Source organism: Anguilla anguilla, chromosome 13 (assembly GCF_013347855.1).
Source record: "Anguilla anguilla isolate fAngAng1 chromosome 13, fAngAng1.pri, whole genome shotgun sequence".
Lineage (NCBI taxonomy): Eukaryota > Metazoa > Chordata > Actinopteri > Anguilliformes > Anguillidae > Anguilla > Anguilla anguilla.
In genome coordinates, this window is record NC_049213.1 from 27,420,793 (window position 1) to 27,442,516 (window position 21,724).

At 45.3% G+C, this 21,724-nt stretch overlaps 1 protein-coding gene across 4 annotated transcripts in view; it reads right to left on the bottom strand.

Annotated features, from left to right (window-relative positions):
* Window positions 1-5,403: 5,403 nt before the first annotated feature.
* frmd4ba (FERM domain containing 4Ba) overlaps window positions 5,404-21,724 on the bottom strand; it is a 50,967-nt gene continuing 34,646 nt past the window's right edge. For 2 of the 4 annotated variants that reach the window (XM_035388312.1, XM_035388309.1), the window contains exons 8-24: window positions 21,567-21,650; window positions 20,746-20,811; window positions 20,162-20,219; window positions 19,438-19,524; window positions 13,452-13,528; window positions 12,811-12,949; window positions 11,912-12,053; window positions 11,641-11,774; window positions 11,434-11,550; window positions 10,780-11,008; window positions 10,334-10,390; window positions 9,687-9,831; window positions 8,729-8,893; window positions 7,596-8,392; window positions 7,338-7,479; window positions 6,689-6,925; window positions 5,528-5,664 (exon numbers count right to left, since the gene is read on the bottom strand). In XM_035388312.1, coding sequence (XP_035244203.1) covers window position 5,664; window positions 6,689-6,925; window positions 7,338-7,479; window positions 7,596-8,392; window positions 8,729-8,893; window positions 9,687-9,831; window positions 10,334-10,390; window positions 10,780-11,008; window positions 11,434-11,550; window positions 11,641-11,774; window positions 11,912-12,053; window positions 12,811-12,949; window positions 13,452-13,528; window positions 19,438-19,524; window positions 20,162-20,219; window positions 20,746-20,811; window positions 21,567-21,650 — 2,677 coding nt within the window. In that variant the 3' untranslated portion in view covers window positions 5,528-5,663. Of the gene's footprint in view, window positions 5,665-6,226; window positions 6,367-6,688; window positions 6,926-7,337; window positions 7,480-7,595; window positions 8,393-8,728; window positions 8,894-9,686; window positions 9,832-10,333; window positions 10,391-10,779; window positions 11,009-11,433; window positions 11,551-11,640; window positions 11,775-11,911; window positions 12,054-12,810; window positions 12,950-13,451; window positions 13,529-19,437; window positions 19,525-20,161; window positions 20,220-20,745; window positions 20,812-21,566; window positions 21,651-21,724 lie in introns of all 4 variants that reach the window. The other 2 variants (XM_035388311.1, XM_035388310.1) reach the window with 2 other exon arrangements.

Below are 21,724 nucleotides of genomic sequence, written 5' to 3' on the forward strand. Positions count from 1 at the left end.
ATGAATTCCATCTGCTACAGAGAACAGAAAACCTACCAAATTATTATTATTTTTTGGCTTGAGAGTACCTTTGAGCGATTGATTAGGTTGATTTTGTTGCAGTGCACTTCAGTAATCGAGCACACAGGTTTGTAGAGCAAATACAGCAGGTGAACTCAACATTCTCATTCTAGCATGCATTTAAGTTGGCTGTTTTCTAGGTTGCCGTGTCCGCTAATTCGAGCTTTGAATAGCTTATGTTTAATGTCATAAATTATAATGGTAGAGCTATATTGTTATTGGTGTTGTATGCTTTATGCTTAAACAGAAAAGACTCAACTGTGAAAAAGTTCAAATGACAACATTTGCATTTAACTATTATGTCAGTTCTGGTAAGTTACCTAGTTAGATAATTAACTTAAACAAGATTTCTTAAAGAATATATATCTTGAACAATAAATTTAACTCAACCTTAGACGTGGCCTTGCTATTCTCATGTTTATTTGTTAGCTCAACGTGTGAGAAAGAGGTGAACAGAGTCTGACCAACATAGCCAAAGTGCTGCACATAGGCACTTGCGTGAGAGGTTATGTGCAGTCACGAGGCAGTGTTTGTCATCTCCACTTGTTGGGAAGAGTGATTTATGTTTGCCTCCCAGTACTTGTTTTGGACAGGCTCAAGGAGACCACATTGGGCAATCTGAAAAAGAAAGCACTGCCAGCAGAAGACCAGTAAGATCAAGCCTTTGACAGGCCCAGTGAATACAGCAGCAACATTTGTTTCTCCTCTATTGCAGCTGTTGAGCAGATCTTTCCAAACAGGCGCACTTCTTGAACTGAACATCCTCACTAGCAGCCATGTCTTTGGATAAAGCAGTTTCCAGCAGCTGTGTCTCTGTAGAAGTTCGTTACAAATGTCCTCGTCATTGGTGCATATGCTCACAAGCAGTCATGTGTCCTCAGTGTAGACTTTCCTTGGTCAGGCCTAGAGCATGTCTTAGGTTGAGAGGCTTTTCAACAGGCCATGTAATTGGTGGTGAGCTATCCAAATGGACTTGTCTCCCATGACCCAAACTAAGGGTAGTGGCAAAATGGAGAGTAGATAAGCCATATCAAAGCATGGGTAAGGAATATGTAATGAAGGCAGGCATTGGCCACGCAAACAAGAGAAAATTGAATTGCTATTTTCTTTCTCACTTGAGTAAATTCAATACAGGTAACACCATGGAAATCAATCGTATTCAATGACAAGCAGGCCTTTTAATTTCCAGATGATTCTCCACTGTTACAGAATTATAAACTTGATAAACAAATACCAATGCTATGAAAGCATAGTTCAGTCGATTAAACAAAAGTCACTGGTGCCATTTATTTCCCTGTGCTCAGGGATTTTCCTACATTCATATGGTGGAGGGAAGACTCCATCTGTCTCTTATTTTCTTTTTTTGCAACAAGAATGGAGCCACTTAACATTCTGTATCCGTCAGCAAATGTTTCATGTGAAGCATCGGGCTACAGTATTATCAGTTGCACAACGTCTCTCTGGCTTCCAGCATGCTTTGCTTTCCTCTCCTCAACGTCCTGATGACAGGTTAACTTGTTACTCTCACTGCTCAGATCACCTATCTGGCCTTCACTGATTTGGGGCTAATTTGAGAATCCCTGGTTAAGCTCCCCAGCGTGAGAGAGACCACACTGCTGTTTCAGCTGCGTGCGAGGCATTAAGTGCACATCATAGGGGAGTGGATTTGCATTACCTTCTGAAAGGCATCTCAACGAGTGTCTTCATTACATCCTCTAGGTTTATTTTCCAACCCCAAATTGCCTCATGCATACCTCCGTGCACAGACCTGTTCTTTTCTCTTGTCACTCAGGGATCTTCTTCAGTTCTGAGGGCCAGGGTGTGGTTCATGTAGCATAGCATAACATAACATAATGATGAGAAGAGGCCATTCAGCCCAACAGTGCTCGCCATTTTCCTAACTAAATTGTAGCTAGTGCTCTGGTTACCTACAGACTAGATAGTGTGCCCATTATGTGTGCTTGTTTGTACTCTCAAAACTCATAGAGGACACTGCAGTGATAGGCCACACTTATGCATACGACTCCATATCCAAATTCATGGACTTGTCCACGAATTAGGCTTTTAACAAACCAAACATATACAAATCCAATCCATCTGCTAAAATTGCTTTTAAAAAAAAAAAAACAGAACAAGCTGCTCTGGAGTGTGTTTTTGCTTTACACCATAAACCTGTCATTGCCTCTAAATACCCACAGTAAAGACAGCAGGTTGTGAGAAACTTCTGTTCGTTTAAAATATCCTTTTTCTCACACAATAACAGCGTGGGCCAATCAAGAATACACTAACACTGAGATAATATCCTGGGAACACCTGGGCCTCGAAGCACCGCATACTGCTGACACGTCAGCTACGCAGACATTGTCCCACACTATTTGATAAAGAGTGTGATGAGTCTATCCTCTCTCCAGCATGCAGCTGGACTCTCACTCCCACAAAACAATCTGGGAGGGACTACGTAGTAGTCCTACACCCCTGACATTTCCGCCACCTCCAGCTTAAATGTGTTCCGCTGTCACGGAGTTCCCTCAGAGCAAATATCAGATACATAATCTGCAGTTCAAGCACTGGTTGGTGTAGGGAACACACCCTTACTGAAAGTGGAGTCTGAAAACAAGCCCCTTTGACAGAGAGGAGGGTGGGTACTCATGAAGGGGATATGTTATCGTTCTATTTTCTGAGACATGAGTCAGCTGGACGAGCGCTCCTGATGTTCCTGTGCAGCTGGTTGCAGGGTTGAGGGACAGCAGCAGCTGAACCCTCCACACTCCCGAGAAGGTGAGGGCTCTCAGAAACAAAGGCTTGCAAAAAGAGACGATGGGGAACAAAGGCTGTGGAGGTGGCCTTAAAGCAAACTGATATTAAGCCAAGATAGAAGGAATGTGCAGGCAGGGAGCCTTCCATGTCTGCAGAGGGAGGAGCTACATTCCTGGTTTCTGGGAGTGCCAGGGTCAGAGTCCAATCGGGTCCTGGTCTGGGTGGAAGGGGAAGAGGAGGTCAGGTTTTCGGACAGTCCGCACCATTGATCAGCGGTCTGCTTGTGTCAGCCCCACCCTCCCACCCACAGTAAATGCCGGGGAAAAGGAGAGCAAAGGGAAGAGTGGGTGCGTCTAACAATAGTACTTCTAACAAACTGGTCTGCTTTCTTTACAAGGAGAGAAAACCTGTCTGACTGGTTATAATAGGAGTAAGAAGATAAATATACATAGCACATGCATCTCTGAGAACCAGAATTAGTTTTGCTGTCTGTTTGGACACAAGTTTTCTAGTGCACCAGATGCAACAGCATTTCACATTTCAGATTCATATGGCTGTCGTGTTCTGTAACTACTTTGCTTTAGTTAGAGAATGTACACTATATGTGCAATTAGCAGGCTATCTGCCCCTGCACATCAGTCTTATGGGACAGCTGTTGACTCTGCAGTGCTGATAAGCCACAGCACTAATGCAGGCTGAGACATGGGGCAGAGAGATCACAGTGTTCACGCCTGATCCTGCAAAGCGGTCACACAAAATGGCGCCTGGAACTAAAGCTGCCAAAAACACAAACTGGCAACAATCCCTTATCCATGCAAAGAATACAAGAATAGACCTCATACTTTGCAGCTCTATTCTTGTAAATGGAACAGTTTATTAGATTAAAATTTTTTGAAAAATTGTATTATACCAACGTTACTGTAAAATCCCACATACTAATTATCTAGGCAAGAGACGGACAAATTAATTCAACCATTTAATTAAATTGATCTGGATTTAAATCTAATCAGTCTAACTGAATTATATATCCCTAGAGGGACCACTTCTGTCATTACCGTAACTCCTGGCTTATAATTACACTCTAACATGAACTCAGAGTGGTTCAAGGTTTAAGGCCACACACACAAAGTAATAAATTAGAAATAAAGGCATGAAATGAGAAGACCATGAAAGATAACGCGTGATTATGACCTGCAAAAACAAGAGGAAACGAAAATGGTCACAAGCACTTTTCCCATTTCCTACTGTACATTAAAAGCTACTGGTGTTGGTCAGTTTTCCTCCCAGTAGTAAAAGGCTTGCAATAAACCATGAAAAAACACTGTAGAACTGTACACAACTTGGTGGGTATTATTTAAATTAAAGACCTCTCACAACCAATTACATTTTTACTAGAGGAATTAAAAATTATCTAAATAATAAAGGCATATTCTTTTGGATGTTTACATTTTTAATTCAAATGCGTTTAGTAATAAAAAAATACAAATGACTAAGAACCAGCTTACCAAACGGTTTACTATATATTACATGCTTTTAACACTTAAAAATGATCACAAAAAAGAAACCCAAATACATCATATATACAATATCAACAAGTACATACAAATCCCTTCTCTTGTGAGGGGAAAGAGCACCAGACCATGGATTCCAGCATGGGATGCAAATACGTATCTTAGAAAAATCTGCGATTCTATGATGGTGCCATTACAAACTGCAAAATGGGGACAACTGGTAGAATGAATGCTACCATCTCATGGAAGTCTTCGAAAAGATATTTTGTACAAATTGAAAACAATAACGGGCATGAAAATGGCTAAACGGTGTGATATTTGGCAGTAATATGGCCAAAATGGTGAGGCCCCTTACATTGCAATGTCATAATGCAAAATAACAGATCCCTAAAACACAGTACAAAGGAAAACTACGAGTGCCTTGAATTACGATTTCCGAGCGTCTTTTTACCAACATTTATCATACATAATCAACGTGTTACACACATGAGGGAGAGCCAAAGGTCAGAGACTGTTAGACATATAACCATTCAAGGGGTGCAATGGTTCACTGGGACAACTGAGCACGAACATTACATATAAACTTGCATACAACCATCATAAATAATATACTGTACCAATTATCATGGGAAAAAGTTAGCATTCCAATTCAGATAGAAAACGGGTGCATACGTAGTTGTGCCAGGACGTTTCTACAGATTCTACAGATCTGGATAGGATCTTCAAACTGTACTTCAAGCCGTCGTGTGCTGGGTCCTTCATTTCAAAATGCACCTGAGATTCTCCCGCTGGTCCGTCAGTCAGAATTATCCTTCAAGAGGGCCGTGTGCTCTCTGCTAGTCTGCTGGCGAATCTGAAACCCCACAACAGCCTTTTCCAAGTGCCATTCAAGTCTGTAACCGAAGTGCCATCACTGCACGCGCACACACACACGCACAAACACACACGCACACACACACACCTTCCACCCACCCACAGCTCACCAGCCCAAAACTCAACCACCTCTGTTCAATGCTGCACGTCTGTCAACTTTGTAGTGCTTTTAGAGGATCCATTTCAGAACGTGCGAGGATTTCACATTCGCTTCACATTCGTTTCATTCCTCGGTTGTTGTTGCTTTTGGCTCTTTGGAGAAATCCTTGCCTGAAAGGTGTGGTGCAAGGCACATGTAGATAAGAGAGAGAGTGTGATCAGACAGCGGCTGCTGGCAGTGCCCTAGACTATTGTTCCAGGCTTGGAGTCCTCGTGCCAGTACAACATCTGGTCCTCTGGATCTAAACTGCTGTTCGTTTGACTGCAGGTGGGTGTTTCCATTTGGTTCACATCTACATACGACCTGAAATGAAAGACAACAAGCAAAGGTGAGAAACCCCTGGCCGTGGACCAGACCGCAACATGGAAACACAGATGGTGGTGCATTGCTTATGGGAGAAAGCATGAACCCGATCGTTTAACCCTGAGCTGCCGATGGAGCATGCGCCGCGCCGCGGCCGCCGGTGCCACGGCAGATCGCCAATGAGACGGGAAGCGATGACCCAACGGCGCCGGCCATGCAAATTTCAGCCAGATTAACGCGGCGGCTATCCGTCAATTGGGTTATCAATAGAAGTCATTCAACTCAACTCAGGGTTAAATTTTTCACGCCCGCCGACGAGAACAAATTAAACACAGCACTGACACTTTCGCTCGAGGCTCGACACACCAGCCAATGAAATATGCAGGGGTCACATTTTCTGCTTCTCACACAGAATCACCAGGTGCTCCTCAGCAAGCCTGCCCGCCACCAGCTTTATTGTGAAGCGAGTGAAGAGTGCACAGATTGAGCAATTTGGCAGCTGCAGACGGTTTTCTCACACCGACGGACAGCAGAGGACTCGGCGTGTGTGTTTGCAGCTCACCCATTCTCTTATGCTGCGTCAATGATTAGCGGTTTAACCGTCTTCCACCAGTACAACTGGCGACAGCCCCATACACCTCTACTGACCCTGGGGTGCGCACCATCATATCAGATCTCCTCGACACATACTCTGCAGGAAATCTGGGCGCAAGAGGTTGGAAGAGTGAGTGACATAATCGCGTGAAACGGGAGAGAAAAAGTGACGCTCGCGAGAGACTCACACACGCGAGAAATGTGACCTCTGGATTTTTATTTGGGAGGGAAAAAAAGAAACTTCAATCACAGAAACAAACTGGAAGCCATGCGCGTACAACTTCAGTGGCAAAAACAAAAAAATCAGAAAGAAGCAGAATTATCAAGCCCACTACACGAACCATCACATTTTAGTTCACTGCAAAACAGAGCAAAAAAAAAAAGTGACAAGACTGATGAGAAAATGCACACTCCTAAAGCCGTTACTTACTATCGTGGGCTACACTTAGCGTGGGGGTACTTAATAAGCCTCTCGTTTCTGTAGCTTTGGGGCTGCTGGGGAGCGGAGCCCGGTCGCTCCAGAACGCAGCGAGGAGAGGAGGGCGGGAGGGATGAGAGGATGGAGGAGGAGGAAGAGGAGGAGGAAGGGCTAGCGGGGAGAAAGGCACAGCGCTGCTGGGGCTCAGCGCTGTGGCAGGGGCACTCTGAGTGCTGGCAGGAGCCGTATCTATAAGAGAGCGGCCAGCGCGACAGGGAGACAGGGTGAGAGTCAGCTCTGAAAACAGACAGCGAGCAGCTATCCTCCTTTTAATCACTGCGGACCTGCTGGCTGGGGGCTCGCTGTAATCCAGGAGAGAGCCAGGGTCATAGCTGGCCAGCCTGTAAAGTGCTTCTGCATTTACACATTTTCAAAAGAAACATAAAAGCAACAAAAATCTACTTTTAGGATATTTAAGTCACGGAGGGGTTGGAGCAGGTCAGTCAAGCATTTAAGAGATTAGCAGTAATTTGACAGGAGAAGTGCGATTTTACTGAGAGATCCCATTCATTGTATCAAACAGTGGTCCTTGACTCAGTGTTTAAAGAGGATCAGAAGACTAATAGGATGAAGAGCTGAAATGAGGCCGGTGGCTTCTCACCTGCTGTATGAGGGGTTGCTGCTGTAGGCTGTGCTGTAGGCTGTCCCTGGGTAAGGCTGCTGTGGCGATTGTGGCATGTCGTACTCCGTCAGTCCCACAGCTAACTGACTGCGCCAGTTCCCAGCACTGGCAGTCGAAGAGACTAAACAAATAAACACACACAGTTGATAAACAAATTGGTAGACGTCTGTTAAAATACTGGTTCTGCAGCAGCCACTGCTAAAGACAGCCACCCGCGCGGAGCAGAGAAGCCCCTACCTGATGAATAGGAGGTGGCCCTGCTGGAGCTGCCGAAGGGGGCAGGCATGGTCTGGTAGCCCAGGCTTTGCTGAGAGCCCCTGTCGTAGTCGTAGCTCACGTGCTTGTGTCCCGTGTTGCGGTTGTACCAGCCGCGCAGGTGCTCCGCCACCAGGGCCTTGTGGTAGTTTTTGACCAGCTGCCCGCCCCTGGGCCCCGGCCTGCTCCGGGACGGCCGCAGCGTGGCGTAGGGGTTCTGCGCGTAGCCGTCCACCTCGTCGTCCGCGTAGTGGCCGTACCGGTCGTGCCCGTGGTAGGCAGGAGCGTGGTAGGTGGTCGGGTTGACGTTGTAGTGGCCCTCCAGCTCGCTCTCGTACGCGTAGGCCCCGTTGGAGTACGGCTCGGGGTCCGGGTGGCAGGGGTAGCCGGTGACGTAGTAAGCGGTGGAGGTCTGCCGGTGCTGGTGCTGGGGCTGGGGCTGGGGATGGGGATGGGGCTGGGGCTGGGGCTGGTACGCGTAGCAGTGAGCAGGGTCGTTCTGCGCCAGGTTGGGCATGCTGCCCGTGTTGGCGTAGGCGTTGCCCTTCCTGTGGCGCCATCGGCCCCGGGGTCGAGAGCTGGGGTTGCCGGGGAAGCTGTACTCCACGCTGGACTGGCTGGTGTAGGACGAGCCGTCGTCCAGCACCTCGGTGCTGGTGCTCCGGCGGGCGGGGGACAGGGCGAAGGCGGGGTTCGGGGGGTCGGCCTCCGTCAGGAACTGGGACTGAGACTCCAGGCTCCCGCTCCGCTGGCGGAAGAGCTGAGCGTCTTCGTCCGACCTGCGGCAGAGACAGAGGTCACACCCCTCTCTCAGATACAAGCCTCACTTAAACCAAGACAGGGCGCTCGCAAAATACCCACTCAGGTCCACTCCAGAAGAGGAAACAGCATCAGTTTGAACCGCTTCAGCTTTTTACTTTATCCAGGCTAGAATCATTTGCAAATAATTTGCCGTGCATTAACCCGGAATGAATCCAAAATCCACTCGGACCGCCATTTCTAATTATTACCACATTATCAGTCAACCAGAATTAAAACATGAAAAAGCAAACAAAGAGCAGAACAGCGGATTCACTTCCAGGTCAAATGCGCCGCTCGGTGGGCGGGGCTCTCACCTCAGCTGGATGCTGCTGTAGGCGTTGCGGGTCATGACCGGGGTGGGGGGCACGCTGTGCGCGTCGCGGGGCTGTCTGGATGGAAGCCTGTAAGGGCTGCTGTGCGTCGATAAGGCGTCTCTGTGGCTGTAGTGCAGCGGCTCCTGGACCTCGCTATAATTTAATCTGGGACACAGATAAGAACAATGCTTTCACAGGGGAGACTTCCTTTAGACCGCGGCGCTTATCGCAGCAGGAACCCAGCCGACCCCCGCCGACTCCAAAATAAAAATACACAAATAAAAAATAAAAACACGCACTAAAGCGCAAATCATTTTCTGTCTGATGTACAGGAACATTTTACATGAGTAATTCAGTAAATTAACACAGCTTCATGCATTTTTCATGAGAACTTCTCCAGATCGCCCTCTTAGGCCAAAGCTCTTTCCTTGTGATTGCTGCCTGGGCTTTTGCAGTCAGGCAGAGACTTGCTTATGCCCCCTCTATTTTTACATGTGACTGATAAGCGGAGACTGCAGAGGCAGCTGCAAGCAGCCAGCAGGAATGCAGGGCTGGTTCATTTCTACAGGTTCATACTAGCTGCTGTTTTGTGCCTCCCAAGAAAAACAAAATCTACTAGAGCAAAGGACCAAATAGCACAAAAACAAATTGTAGGGTAGAGAGAAACAGCCCGAGACAGAGTGATCCCTACGCCTTTCACGCATTTACCGTAACGTCACTTACACTAAATCTTTACAGCACCTTTTAGGTAGGGGGTCACTAATCTGCATATGTGCTAGTATTGCTTGATATGTCTGTGAACCTTTTAACAAAATAAGGGTCAATAATGTTTGCTTTTAGAATATGCGTCTAATCACTGTGTTTCGGAAAGCTTTAGCAACATAACCCTGTTTATTATTATGCTAACTAATCTCAGAGAGAGAGACAGAAAGAGGGAGAGAGAGACAGCAAGTCCTACCTGCTGAGGCCCATATCTATATGCTGGCTGTTTCCAGAACCTCGTCTGTCTGTCATGTATTCGAACCCCAGGGACTCGGACAGACTGGGGCCAGGAGAGTACTGGACCGACCTTGATCGCTGCCTCTGGGCTCCAGCACAGACATCTGGACAGATGGGTAAATGGCCAATCAGGACATAGCACAGTACTCATGGGTGCCATCAAAAACAATTGTTACAGGGTTATAAAGTGCAACGGATTAGCTCACATTGGCAACAATATTCTGTGCAAGTATACATGTGATTTTAATGGCACTTGTGCAACAATTAAATAAATAAAGTTTTCCTACAGACATTAAACTGATGAAATGGTAAGAGAAACTATGCAGGTCTGGAGTTGTTAGCGAAATGCTATGCCATTCATTGTAGGAATTATAATATTCCATAACTAAATTCAGAAAAAAAGGGGGAAAAAAGGAAGGGTCAAGACGTTTTAAATGGAACAGAAAACTAACTTTTCAGATTCCTGTCTCAACCGGAAGGAAATTGGCTAGTTTAGAATCTTGTTACATTTAATATTCATTTACCCACAGTCCTTCAGAAATCTCTGACCCAAAGCTCACGTGAGTTAGCTAATGTTATTGTTCATTCACAGTATATATAACTCACCATCGTCCAACGTCAAACTGCCGGAGAGCGAGCACAGCTCTGCCTGGGTACCATCATCTGAGAGACATAGCAATCTGTTATTCTGAGTAAGGCTAAAAATATATGTTTTAAATCTAATAAAATAAATATGCACGCACATAAATATGCAGTTAAGCCACTAAATAGCATTAGAGCTGTTCCCTCTGGCCGAGCATCTGAGTAAATAAGAGTGTAAAAATACAGTTATTAAAAGGACTGGCAGACATGTTGCAGCAAATACGGTTATGTGTGATGCAACATCAATACAGCCATCCAGCACTGTGACTGGAGGTGCCCTTTTTAACCAGTGTGGGATAGAGGCAGCAGCAGCAGCAGCAGCAGCAGGCCTCAATTTTGGACACAGCCTTCAGGGGAAACACAGCTGTGGAGAACGCACCCCGCTACGCCCAATAAACGGACTCCCATACCGGCCATGATCAAAGACGCTCTCTGCGTGGGCTTCTTTCCGGTCCTGATCCGATACTCGTTGATCTCTTCCTCTATCTCCTGCAGCTTCCTCATGGCGTCCAGGCAGTTTCTCTGCCTCTTCTTCTTCACTGTCTTGCAGAGCTCGGGCTCGCTGGCCAGCTTCTTGGCCGCCTCGACGATCTTCTGCTGAAGAGCAAACCTGCTCTCCAGGTTTCTCAGGTTAGGATCCTACACGATGACAGAACTGGGATCAAAAGCACTGCCGGTGCAACAACACTAAGGGAGTTCACCAATCAGGAGAACAGCAGTGTTCAGACACACACTCTCACATTCAAACCTCCTATTTAGAGTTATTTTAATACTCTTTATTAATAATCACATATCAGAATATTTTTATTTAACAACAACAACATTTTTTTCCCCACACAACCATACATCCACACATCTTGCATTACACTTTCCAAGAAGACATTTTGTTCAAACAGCAATGTTATTTAGCTCCTGGAGCCTCTAAATCTCAGGCTATGCATTCAGTGCCATAGCCACTGACACCCAATGCATTTTGTCCATCTGAAATTGCACACATGGTCCTTCAAAGTATGCAGGACACATGGTTGCATGGAGAACAGGCAGCTGTAGCTCTGTATACCTACCTTGTCATATGGGAAAAGGTCATCCAGTTTGAATTCAGTGCCTACTCGACGTCGGACGGGAGGGGCTTTCTCACCCGAGGACAGCGGGTACTCTTTGGGCAGCCTTCCTGTCAGCTCCTGATAATGAATTTGAGAGTAAATACATCTACCATATTCTCTCAGAGTGACATCTGTGAGAAAAAAAAACAGCAATTTGGATTTACTCACAGCCTCTCTCAAGCACAGCTCCTTGAGCTCTTCCACCTTCTGTGCCAAGGTATCCTGGAGCTCCTTCTCCTTCTTCTTCAGCTCGCAGATCTTCTCCTTCTTCTGCTCCTCGCTCACCTCAGAGTCTGCTGACCCTGCACACAATCACCACACAAACGGCTGCATTTTTACCCAGGTGAGATCCTTCATTCATAAAAAAACAAAGACGTACGACATAGCTGCTGAAAACCAGGCCAACCCGCCCCACCCCCGCCCCCTCCGGAACACCTACCTGCAGACACCAGGCTGCCGTTGCTGGCCATGATAAGCTGGTTCTTCACTTCCATGTTTCCCAGCTTACTGATCCTCGGGGCCCCTACCTCTGTGAGGTCCATGGCGATGTCGCCCAAACTTCTCACTGTGGTTACTTTCGCCTGTAGGAGGAGAATTATTATTAGTTCCATCGTAAGGATCCTAAGATGCAATAAGAGTGTGGCCGGTTGGATTCAGGCAAAAAGCTGAGCCTCATCACCCACTGACCGGAGTACCTCAGCAGAGCCCTGCATGCCATCGGTCTCCCCAAACTCTAAGCTCCTGTGCATGCCTGCTCAATTACTACTGCTAGAATCATTACGACAATCATTATACATTTCACAATTTCACTAAGAAGACTGAAGTGTATGAACAGAACTGAAGTATAAACTTCCAGCACAGACAAAGGAGTAAATTCTTCTTCTGCTTTTAATATTAGTTTTCAAAAGCATCATTCTCAGAGACTACTTCCTTTGACAAAAAACAAAACAAAACACAAACAAAACATTGTGTAAGTGCTGGACATTCATATTTGTATTACAACTTCAGCATAAAGGACATCAGAAATTCAAGGCTTTTCAAATAATTTAATGTAGCAGAGTTCAATGACAATATAATGCGTTTCTTTCCTAACAGGAAGAACAAATCAGTAAATAGTGTACTTAAAAAAGTAAATATTGTATTATATGAACATGCACACAATTAGACACAATGCAGGTGGCCACAGAGGTCACACTACTAGCTCAGGAACAAAAAATAATAATAAGTCCAGATGTGACCTCAGAGGCAGGTGATGGGCAAGGAGAGAGGGGTTCAGAATGAGGATGGCCATCAGAGACAGAGATGGAGGAGTTAAGGGTCACAGTGCCGAATACTCACTTTGCTCTGCTTCCTGTCCAAATAGAACTGGTGTTGACTGATGGCCATCACCCAAATGGTCTTAATCAGAGAGTGGCTGGCATACCAGGTGTGGATGACCAGGCCTGTCTGCCCAAATGTGCGCTTGGACACTGCCCTCCTGACCATAGACAGAAACGCACACAAGCACACATGCACAGTTACACAGCTGCTTGAGTGGGACCAGGAAATGCAGAAATAAGCACCAAAGCCAAAAACACAACTATATTACGTCCGTATATATTACTTCAAATTCTTCAATAATATATAACAACCATTCATGGGAGCATCGCAATTTCAATCCCTGGTCAGCAGTGCCGTTTCAGACGTGACGCCTCAGTGACTTTTAATTACCGCTGGAGCGGCCTAACCACCACAATGAGTGCACTGTCGCGTGAAGTGCCAAAATCGACGCAGAATACTGTGTCCCTTTACTGCAGGAAGGCCGTCCTTTGCTTTGCAGAGCAGGAAATCAGCACTATATCATAATAGGTGCAAATGTAGGAAGAAATGTTTCTCGGAATTTAAACCCACAGTTGTTATTCTGAACCCAAAAACGTTCAGCAAAGCAGAAGGCGGGAACAGCAATTCGGTTTCACGGCCCAATCCCCATTTCTTCTCACCTGTGGGGGTCGTTCACCTCAACAGCAAATTTCTTCTCACGGAAATACAGGTTTTCCAGCTGCTTCCACTGGTACAACTACGGGAAAACACATTGGACATAAGGTACAGCCAAAAAGTAGAAAGTGACAGGCAGCCAATAACCAGGGGATGTATGCTTAGATGACATGAAAGGCAGAGTGAAAACAAACTCCTATTTGTCGGTGTCACTGCTGCGTGAAACGACTCCGTGAAACATGCCCACCGGAAAGCAGTATAGCACCTGGGACAGAAATGACTGAATCATAGGGTTCTGTTCCAGGCACGAATTCATGAAACACCATTGAAGAAACAGCACCATTACTCATCTCAAAAACAAAAAAACTCAGGCCTAACAATAATGTCTGCATTATGTGTGCATACAGCCTACAAAGCCTAATAATAATTATTGTTTACATTATAGTTACAGCTTGCCATGTAGATTTTAAATGTGCAATATTCTAGCACAAGAATGAACATCAATGTGCACAGTTGCTACCTAATGAGAACCCTACAGAGCACAGGTTTTGCCTGGCAAGCAACGCATCGGAGTTTGCCTGGGGGGGGCTGAATGCCAACCATGGGGCAGAAGGTAGAACTAGAACAGAACATCTGCTTTGGGAAAATGGCCATTCTTCAAAGGTTTCCCCGTGAACTCCATTCTCCTGATCTCATCGCAGGAAATGCTACATCAACACAGTCATACAAGCACTAAGAGGGGGGGTGGAGGGGAGAGAAGTCTCAGCCTGGCACCAACAAAATAAACTAGATCCCTCAAAAGACAGCTCCCCTTTACCCTGAAGTACAGAAACAGTATTACAAACAGTATTTCTTTGTACAGTGCCAGATGACCTTCAAATTAAAAAACTAAATACAATGTCTCAGATATATAGTACATATAACGCTGAGGTACAAGACATAAACAAGGACAAGGCTCCCTTTTAACTATAAATTTAACATTAACTGAATTTATTTCAGAGTGTACTGACTTTCTACACATGTAAAGCTCATTTCAGGAGATAAACTGGATTGTACATATTTCAAAGAAACTAAAGCAGCGAATTAGCAAACTGCAACAAAAACATCAGATTTCATTAGACTTACAGTTTGCTAAATGTAAATGCAAAGTGTGGGCTTACCAGAATAGTTATGCGTTTATTAAATCCCTTGTGAATTGACAAAGCTGTGTTAAATCCACTAAGTAGTTTCCCACAGGAGCGAGTGCTTCCTTGAACAATATGCTCCTCTATTCTATTCTAAAAGGTGTTGCAACAGTTTCAGTGGTGTAAGCTCCTCCTCTCTCCACCCCCTCCCTCTGACATCACGCACACCTCACGAACATCCGCACCCACCTGATCAACAAAATGATCCGCTCCGCGCGAGAATCCGTGTGCTGCTGCCTAAACGCCTTCTGCTTTCACTCGAGACTGTCTGAATGGCAGCAACCCATTTCTGTTCTCACACTTCCTCCTCCAGCAAACCAGAAGAACAGGCTCACAGGCGCTCCCTCACACTCTCTCTCTCTCTCTCTCTCTCTCTCTCTCTCTCTCTCTCTCTCTCTCTCTCTCTCTCTCTCTCTCTCTCTCTCTCTCTCTCTCTCTCTCTCTCTCTCTCTCTCTCTCTCTCTCTCTCTCTCTCTCTCTCTCTCTCTCTCTCTCTCTCTCTCTCTCTCTCTCTCTCTCTCTCTCTCTCTCTCTCTCTCTCTCTCTCACACACACACTCACACACACACACACACACACACACACACACACACACACACACACACACACACACACACAAACTGCAGTCTCTCACCTGAGCAAGAGACTATTTGACATGCTTTTCAGCCTAGTCCTTGCTTGCAGATTCAAGCTTAGATTAGGCACGCATAGGTGATTAAATTAATTTCCTTTATTCAAGTATCTTTACATGTCTGTAGAACTCCGTTATCTCTTTGGTTGGAGTTTATTAAATCCCTCCCCATGCTCTGACCACCACCGCCTACCTCCCAAGAGAAATATTTCAGGAATCTACAACTTCCGTCTAATCATTAATCGCCAGACCACTGCGGCCCAACACTCCTCACCTCCCTGTGAAAACAGGCCATCGCTCTGGCTGTGGAGGGCCCTGGGGTCTACCTGACACAGGGGAATTTCACAGCACAAAGCAACATTGGCCTAATTAAAACCCCTCACTGTGACAAAATATCTACCCCTTCTCCTCAATTAAAACACATAAATCAACTTAAGTGACATAACATCAGTGCATGAGAGACTTACTGTCCAAGGAGGAAGTTAATGCAGGAATATGTCCTCATCTATGTCCTCTAGATTTTAACTTGAATTTATTTTTTGTTTTATCATGATTTTTAATACATTTAGCATTTTATTTGAATCTAGTTAATGCATTCAGTTTGCTGTGGCATATTTCTATGTGAAATTTACCATAAGCAGGAAGAACAAGTAATCAACACTTCCGTGCGGCTTCTGCAGAGAGCAAAATCAATTCAATATGAAACCTTGCACTGAATTCACAGCATGGTAATTAATGAACAATGGGAACTAGCAGACTCTAAACTTCCCACTGAGGTTTTCCATTGTATGGCCAAGCACTGTCCTCCAATTCACCTACAGCCTACTACACAAACACTTGTGACAGTATTTGAACAGGTGAGCACAGCCAAACTTGCTGAACTGACCTGGCACACAACTTGGCAAACCATCAAGAAATCCTTTTAAGGAGTCCCGGTGTGTGACTGATGATGAAGCCACTGTCAAAATATGCCAGGGATTTGACACACCTTAAATTCCGGGGTCATGTGATCATACTGGGGAAACGTGGTTAAGTATTAGACAGAAAGCCAACATACACATAACAAAAAAATGCCACTATAGCAAAATAAATAATTTCATTAAAATGACAGTTCATGGAAAGATTTTTCCCTTTCCATGAGAGAGTCTATTGTCACCAAGATACTGTCAATCAATTAACTGACAGTAGGACTGACAGATAAGAATGGGCTTTTACTGATGATCATTAGATCTCGGTCTTTCATAATTTTGTAGGACTTTATGTTTAACTATGTTATATCCCATAACACGATATATCCACTGCTATAAAATCCCTTATTTCATGGCTTATGAAAGAAAAAAAACTGTTTGAGCGGTCATTGAGAAACAATACAAGTTCAAAAAACAAACCTCAAAGTTTTCCTTGCATGGCCTGGTGTGGCCCAGCTCAGCATCACACTGCTGTATCCACTGAATGTCTGTCAGTCACCAAATCCACTGACAGTAAATGCATGTAAAATGTCATGACTCACAGACTGAAGACTCACAGGATGAGCCCCGCCCCTCCGATTTCATAATCCCATACAGGGAGCAGCGTAAACCAATCATTTCCAGGACAACTACGTCAATGAAGCCCTACTCCTTTTTTTTACAATATTAACTTGACAGAGATCGTCAAGGCGTGCGTTGCAGGAAAGGGTTAACTACACTGGATGGGAGGGCATTTTAACATGGCTCACTTCTTACAGCTTCAGAGAATCCCATTCCTTTTAACATCTCTTTAATTATTAAAATAGTCATTTAATACTTCTAACTTTGGCACAATGGACAAACTACCCTTCACGCATCTGGAGACACACCCCACCTCCCCCTTGCACAGAGCTGTGCTGAAATTGCACTGTCGCCATTCTACAGCATAGATCTTTTCAGCTGGAATATTGCCAACATCTATGAAATATGCACGATTGTAAAGAACACCCCAGCTGAATGTGATGGGTACAGAAAGAGGGGCTGAGAGAGAGCGAGAGAGAGAGAGAGAATCAGGGGACAGAAAGAGATAGGTAGCGGTAGAAAGGGGGCACACAGTAGCAAGCAAGAAGAGGGCAGTAGGAAGAGACAGAGGGCAGTAAAGAGAAATGAGGTATGTGGACAGAGAGAGGTGGATAGAGAGAGATGGAGAGCGATGGAGGATGAGGCAGAGAGAGAGAGAGAGGAGATTCATGAAAGATTAATCACTCTATGAATCAACCAGCTCACCATAGCACCACCGGCTTGGACAGACTGCAGCATGTGACACAGGCCATGCCTAAGCCACAGCACACGGGAGCACACAGCCCCAACACCCTGTGGCTCTCAGACAGCTGACACATACCAGCACACAGGAGCTCACAGATACATGACACGGTGCAGCCACAGCCCTCCATTTTGTTGCTTTGTTCCAATACACTATTGCCACCATTGTACCAACATGGGAGTTACTGCAAATTAATTATGCTTTTGTTCAATGATTTTCTGTGAAATCTGTTCTGGATGTGATCATGTTTTGGTCATGGACTCAGATTTCTATATTTTTTGTTTTCACTTCTTTATAATGAAACATTTGGTAGCCTTGTTCCAAAATCATGAATATTTCAGTCTTTGTTTGGGTTGAGCAGTTGCAAGCAATTAACTTTCTTTTTTTGTTGCCCGAGTCAACAATGGTGCTGATCTACATAATTCATGCACTCATTTTGAAAAAGGACAATAAAAATAGCAATAATTGTAGAAAAAACTAAATAAAAATGTTTGCATTTTCAATTCTTTTCCCACCCCTCAGCACACATTAGTAAAAAATACAAAAAACAATATTGGTAATAAAGGGTGCTGAAAATGTTTTTAAAAACACATTCTCAACATTTACATTAAAAAGGGATGACAGTAATAATTTAAATCACATAAAGAAAAGGATGAAACAAAGTGTAAGACAATGCTTTCAGTACACTGCCACTGAGGTCTAGGAAAGCTGTACATTAGAGGTTTTTAATGTAAAAAGCCAGATATCCCCGAGGGTACAAAGCAAACAGCGTGAACCTTACTCTGCACTTTCAGTTCCCTGCTGAGGTAATTGTGTTTTATTGCTGGATCAATTGTTTGTTCTCTGTGAGAAACACACACAATGACAGACAGCTTTGCATAATGAGCTCAGCATGCTGGGAGATGTGTGCGAGTGTGTGTGTGTGTGTGTGTGTGTGTGTGTGTGTGTGTGTGTGGGGGGGGGGGGGGGGGGGGGGGGGCTAACACAACGGCTGCTGGCCTGACAGGAAGCACAATCAATATTCCCCAGATGATGGCCGTTTTATAATGGAGCTACAGACTTTCATAAAGCGCATTAGCACCAGTTCCTGGTGTAGAATTTGCGTGCTGTGGTTTGCTGTCGAGGGAAGGTTTTTTGGGAGCGCGGAATGTACAGAACTGATGTGGCCACATAGCGTCAGCTGGCACAGGGCCACAGACATCCTCACAGGCCTATTCCCCATGGAGCAAAATAATTACACCTAGCAGAGGGAGGTTTGGGAAAGAGTCCCGATGCCTCTCTTTTAATAAGTGGGACGTGCCCATTAATGCCCTCGTATTCACTGGCACAGAGCACCCAGCTGCGCGAGCAGGGACCTAATGGCTAACAGGTAAGAGGCAAAGCAATGAAGCTGTACACATGCTGAGCAGATGAAACCCCCAAACCATCACAGTTCCACCCACCATGCCAAAAACCATTCAAGTAATGTATCTGCTTGCATACACAAGCAAACGCTCCTCAGAAATAAGCAAAATGGAAAAAAAAAATGTTGATTCATCAACTGATTGTGCAAAAGGTTGCTCCTTTTTGGCCTTTCCCAGCTACCGTACGTACAAGAGAGTACCTCTCCAATTATCATGTTAGTCACAAATTCCTGCTGCACTCCTAGAGATGCCATAAGAGGAGGGCCTCAGGCTCTTACTCGGAGCTCTACTATTGATGTCACATATGACCTCTGACCTTTACTGTGCCCTTACTCCTCTCACCTCACCCAAGCCCCCAGCATAACCACTGGGGGCTGTCGTTTTTACAGTTGTGGTAAAAAATTAACCATCATTCATGGCTTGGGGTGGGGGGTGTGGTTACGCGGCACATATAAAAGGGAACAAAAGTCACAAAACATGCAATAAACGGGCAGTGAGCTACCTTTCGTGGTTTCAGCTTGTCCTGCAAATCGTATTGACCAATCCCTTTGTAGCTAATTCCCAGCCACCATGGTATCCCTTGTTTGTCCTAGAAAGTAAAAACAGCTTTCAGTTTGGTGCTTTTAGGAAATCAGATTTAGAAAAAGCAGTATTGGCACAATTATTTCAATAGCAGTACAGCAGCATTAGCAGAACAAGAAAAGATTAAACAGATTTGACCAGACTCAATCCACAGCATCAGTGATTCATTCTGGTGTCATTGTCTGCCTTTCTCAGATGCTGTAATTTAATGAGCCAGGTAGCCAACTTGAGCTCAGTCTGTAGTAGATGAAAGGATGATTAATGTACCAAATAAGAAATCCTTTAATCGGTGATTAAATAAGCATTGTGCCAAGGAAAATCTGTATCCCTCATATCCCAGGGAAATAATTCAGCCTGGCAGAGGAAGCCAAAATAGGATCCATTTTATGGTTATTGAATTCTGCATGGAGTACATTCTTGAACAGTCTAAGGTTGTGTAAAATGGGATAACATTCAGATTTACAAAATGATCATAAACTATTTATATTGGAGAACCTGACCTATTTCTTTAAAATCGCCCACATTCTTCTTTGCTGTACTACTGTTTATATTTTCAATAATCAGAAAACACTGGTAGTGAAAACAAGGCTGCGAGTTCCTGATGTTTTAAATGGCTGAGGATCAGTAGTGTAATCTATTCTTACCTTTACTCCGTAATAATGCACCCCATATGTTGGAAGGGATTCCACTAAAGCCAAATACCTTTAAAACAAAGCACAGCTGTTAAAAGTTTCTCCAGCATGGTTTAAACAGCCCACACTTCGGCTATACCCTTCATTATCGTCTCAGAGAAGCCGTCTGAGAAAAGTGAATGCGCTTTCTATGATGCGCTTCGATTCTATTTATTCACCAGACTGTGTAGTAACAGTGGCGGAGCTATTGATTTCTTTCAGGCCATGACAGAGGATAGACCCCATTGATCAACTCAGGGACACCAATCATACGCCCACCAAATGGCCTTAGCTCTACCCACGAGCAGGACGGCCATGCAAGATACTATCATTCGGTCTACTGAAGACAAAGTTGTGCTGACGTTCACTTCTGCATTGTGCAACCATTAATTAATTCCCTGCTGGGAAAAGGCACATGCTAAACGAGACTAGTTATATGAGGCAGCAGAGGGGAGTCTGGGATATGGGCTCAGGCTCAAAATCGCTCTGTTGTTGTAGTCAGCAGTGCACTGATCTCGACCAACATTAAGTCATGAAAAAAGAATCATTCCACTTACTGCACAACAGCTTGGCCTCGCGTGAGCCCTTTCAGGGCCTTGTAATGCTCAATCACTCTGTCCTCACTGTGGGAAAAAAATAAACAAACAGGCTGAACACCTTGAATGTGCTGCGACACACCCTAACCAAACCACAAGACAGTGCTCTACCCCGCCAGCCCACCCCCACCCCCACCCCCACCCCACCGCTCCTATGTGCATTAACACCTCCGCGGGCAAACTGATTAAATGGTAGTCATTTATTCAGTCTGAGGCAGAGCGAAGCCGGCTCATCCGTGCGGAAAACATCGCCTGGCCCTCTGCCTCCCTCCGCTCTGCACCGCTCGTGCTATCTGGCTCCCTGTCCCACCCCCCGCCCGTCCCCCCTCATCCCCCCAGACTGCAGAGGCAGAACGGCTCCACAGCTGTTTATATTTCACGCACAGCTTCAGATTCCAATCTGAGCATTGATCCGGCTCCAGCTGCTGTTTATCACCGGGACCGGGCCCCGAAGAGCCAGAGGGCCCGATTCGCACCCGCGCGAGGGCCCTTAATCACCGGCCGGCTGCTTAATGCCACGGGTGTCCGCACCTCCCTCAGAGGGCACGTGTAATTAATGCTGGGCCTTAAATAATTAGGCCCACCTGAGATAGACAGGCAGCTGCTGCCTTGCAAAGCATCGACCGCCAGCTGTCTGCCCAGCCACACCTCTCAGCTGATCTATTCATGCGCTGCATCGCTTCCAGGCAACCTCCGGAGGCCTAAACAAACCCAGCTGAATTAGCAGCACGTGTGAAGTAACCGCAGGGCTTCCATTGATGTTCATAACTTTCACGTCTTACCAGTAGGCGAGGGAAGGGTGCTCTTTCAGAACTCTTGTTGGAAGAGTAGGGAGCTTCTTCAAGTCCGTTCTAGTGGTTTCATCACTGAAACAAACAGGTTAGTACTGAGGGTCAATTTGTAATAATTATTGGAGGCAGGTCATAAGTAAACATATTGG